Here is a 4,113-nt window from a genome sequence, read left to right on the forward strand (position 1 = left end):
GATAGCTTTGGGTAGTATTGACATTTTGACAATATTTATTCTTCCAATCCATGAGCAGGGAATGTCTTTCCATTTCTTTAAATCTTCTTCAATTACCTTCATAAGCTTTCTATAGTTTTCAGCATACAGTTCCTTTACATCTTTGGTTAGATATATTCCTAGGTATTTTATGCTTCTTGGTGATGTTTCGAATTTTTGAATCATATTGTACATCTGTTTATATAAACACAGTATATTTACTATACTGGGGTTGAAATTTAAAAAATTTTAAAAATCATGTATGGAATTTTTTTACTAGTGGATAAAAAATCACTGTGGATAAAAACACTAGTGGATAAAAAAACACTGTGTGTGTGTGTGTGTGTGTGTGTGTGTGTGTGTGTGTGTATTCATTCATCCCCATACATTTGAAGATATAGAAAAGGGACAATTTTATTTTTTAATTCCAGTTAGTTGGGGCGCCTGGGTGGCTCAGTTTGTTGAGCATCTGACTTCAGCTCAGGTCATGATCTCATGGTTCACGAGTTCAAGCCCCACGTTGGGCTCTGTGCTGACAGCTCAGAGCCGGGAGCCTGCTTCAGATTCTGTGTCTTTCTCTCTCTCTCTGCCCCTCCCCCACTCATGCTCTGTCTCTTTCAAAAATAAATACAAACAAATAAATAAATTCAAGTTAGTTAATCTACAGTGTAGTATTAGTTTCAGGTGTACAATTTAGTGATTCACAACACCTGGTGCTCATCACAGCAAGGGCAGTAATTAATCCCCATCACCTATTTCAACCATCTCCCCACCCACCTCCCCCTGTTAATAATCAATTTGTTCTTTATAGTTAAGAGTCTGTTTCAGGGCTCCTAAGTGGCTCAGTAGGTTATCGGTATGAATCTTGATTTTGGATCAGGTCATAATCTCATGGTTCGTGGGTTAGAGCTCCACATCCCCCCAGTCTGCAGCCTGCTTGGGATTCTCTTTCTCTCCCCCTCTTTTTGCCCCTCCCCTGCTCATGCTCTCAAAAATAAACATTTTTTTTAATCTTTTTTCCAACTTTTATTTATTTTTGGGACAGAGAGAGACAGAGCATGAACGGGGGAGGGGCAGAGAGAGAGGGAGACACAGAATCGGAAACAGGCTCCAGGCTCTGAGCCATCAGCCCAGAGCCCGACGCGGGGCTCGAACTCACGGACCGCGAGATCGTGACCTGGCTGAAGTCGGACGCTTAACCAACTGCGCCACCCAGGCGCCCCAATAAACATTTTTTTAAAAGAGTCTGTTTCTTGGTTTGCTTCTTTTTATTTCCTATAATCATTTGCTTTGCTTCTTAAATTCCACATTTGAGTGAAATCATATGGTATTTGTCTTTCTCTGACTTATTTCACATAATATACTCTAGTTTCTTTTTCTTATTTTTGAGAGAGACAGAGCATAAGTAGGGGAGGGGCAGAGAGAGAAGGAGACACAGAATCACAAGCAGGTTCCAACCTCTGATCTGTCAGCACAGACCCCGACGCTGGGCTTGAACCCATGAACCATGAGATCATGACCTGAGCTGAAGCTGGACACTTAACCAACTGAGCTATCCAGGTGCACCAACATACTCTAGTTTCATCCACGTCATTGCAAATGGCAAGATTTAATTCTTTTTGATGGCTGAGTAATATTCCATTGTGTGTGTGTGTGTGTGTGTGTGTGTGTGTGTGTGTATGTATATATACTATTTTCTTTCTCCATTCACTCATCAGTGGACATTTGGACTCTTTCTATAATTTTACTATTGTACATAATGCTGCTATCAACATCAAGGGTGTATGTATCCCTTTCAATTAGCATTTTTATGTTAGCATTTTTACATTCTTTGAGTAAATACGTAGTAGCGCAATTGCTGGGTCATAGGGTAGTTCTATTTTTTTTTTAATTTTTAAAAAATTTTTATTTTTTGAGGAAGAGTGAAAGTGCACATGACCAGGGGAGGGGCAAAGGAAGGGAGAGAGAGAATGATGAAGACAAACTCCATACCTTTTATGAAAAGTTAATGGCCACAGAAGGTGCTGCTGATTCTCTGGGTGAAGAATGGAAGGGTATGTGGTCCAAATCAGTGGTGGAAATGACAATGAGACCTTCTCCATGAAGCAGGGTGTCTTGACCCATGGCTGTGTCTGCCTGCTGCTGAGTAAGGGGCATTCCTGCTACCGACCAAGGAGGACTGGGGGGAAGAAGCGCGAATCTGTTCGGGGTTGCACTGTGGCTGCCAATATCAGTGTTCTCAACTTGATCATTGTGGAAAAGGGGGAGAAGGATATTCCTGGACTCACTGGTACTACTGTGCCTCATCACCTGGGGCCCAAAAGAGCTCGCAGAATCTGCAAACTTTTCAATCTCTTTAAAGATGACGACGTCCGCCAGTATGCTATAAGGAAGGCCCTAAACAAAGATAAGAAACCAAGAACCAAAGCACCCAAGATTCAACGTCTTGTTATTCCACGTGTCCTCCAACACAAACATCGGCGTACTGCTTTGAAGAAACACAATACTAAGAAAAATAAGAAAGAGGCTGCAGAAAATGCTAAACTTTTGGCCAAGAGAATGAAGGAGGCCAAAGTAAAACTCCAGGAACAGATTGCCAAGAGACAGAGGCTGTCCTCTCTGAGAGCTTCTACCTCTGAGTCTGAGTCCAGTCAAAAAGGAGATTTTTCTAAGAGTAACAAATAAGAGCAGACATCAAAAACAAAATAAAACGAGTTGGGCACTTAACCGACTGAGCCACCCGGTGTCCCTAATTTTTTGAGGAAACTTCACACAGTTTTCACAGGGGCAGCACCAAGTTTGCATTCCCACCAGTAGTGGTAAATGGTCAGTTTTATTTTTTTTTTTTTAATTTTTTTTCTATCGCTAAGCATACTTTGTTTTTTTTTATTTTTTTAAATATGAAATTTATTGTCAAATTGGTTTCCATACAACACCCAGTGGTGCCCTCTCAATACCCATCACCCACTTCCCCCTCCCTCCCACCCCCCATCAACCCTCAGTTTGTTCTGTTTTTAAGAGTCTCTTATGGTTTGTCTCCCTCCCTCTCTTTTTTTTCCTTCCCCTCCCATGGTCTTCTGTTAAGTTTCTCAGGATCCACATAAGAGTGAAAACATATGGTATCTGTCCTTCTCTGTATGACTTATTTCACTTAGCGTAACACTCTCCAGTTCCATCCACGTTGCTACAAAAGGCCACATTTCATTCTTTCTCATTGCCAAGTAGTATTCCATTGTGTATATAAACCACAACTTATTTACCCATTCATCAGTTGATGGACATTTAGGTCCTTTCCATAATTTGGCTATTGTTGACAGTGCTCCTATAAACATTGGGGTACAAGTGCCGCTATGCATCAGCACTCCTGTATCCCTTGGGTAAATTCCTAGCAGTGCTATTGCTGGGTAGTAGGGTAGATCTGTTTTTAATTTTTTGAGGAACCTCCACACTGTTTTCCAGAGTGGCCTCACCAGTTTGCATTCCCACCAACAGTGCAAGAGGATTCCCATTTCTCCACATCCTTGCCAGCATATATAGTCTCCTGATTTGTTCATTTTGGCCCCTCTGACTAGTGTGAGGTGATACCTGAGTGTGGTTTTGATTTGGATTTCCCTGATGAGGAGTGACGTTGAGCATCTTTTCATGTGCCTGTTGGAAAATGGCCAGTTTTAAACAGAACTTTAAATATCGTGTTAAGGTTAAAAAAAAAAAAGCTTTTAGAAGACTCTAGGTAAATGTCTTTGTGATCTTTGGGTAATTCGTGGCATTTTCACACAATAGAATACTATACAGCAATAAGAACCAACAACTACAGTGCACAAAATATGAATGAATTCTGCAGAATTTTTAGTGGAAAGAGCCAGACACAAAAAGTGTACCTGCTGTATTATCTTGTTTGTTTTTAAAATTTTTTTAAATCTTTATTTTTGACAGAGAAAACGCGACTGGGGGAGGAGGAACACACAGAAAGGGAGAAGACACAGAATCAGAAGCAGGCTTCAGGCTCCGAGCTGTCAGTGCAAAGCCTGACGTGGGGCTGGAACTCAACGACGTGCCAGATTATGACCTGAGCCGAAGTTGGACACTCAGGTGACT

The 4,113-nt window shown here is 41.3% G+C and overlaps 1 protein-coding gene across 1 annotated transcript; it reads left to right on the top strand.

Moving 5' to 3' along the window:
* Positions 1-1,935: 1,935 nt before the first annotated feature.
* On the top strand, positions 1,936-2,703 carry LOC121024675 (40S ribosomal protein S6-like; the record flags this gene model as incomplete). The annotated part of the gene is given in 2 exon segments (XM_040466877.1): positions 1,936-2,063; positions 2,066-2,703. Coding segments are annotated over 2 exon segments (766 nt in total), but the record flags the coding sequence as incomplete, so codon positions are not given.
* Positions 2,704-4,113: the final 1,410 nt, after the last annotated feature.

This window comes from Herpailurus yagouaroundi, unplaced genomic scaffold (assembly GCF_014898765.1).
Source record: "Herpailurus yagouaroundi ecotype Mexico unplaced genomic scaffold, PumYag 66747, whole genome shotgun sequence".
NCBI lineage: Eukaryota > Metazoa > Chordata > Mammalia > Carnivora > Felidae > Herpailurus > Herpailurus yagouaroundi.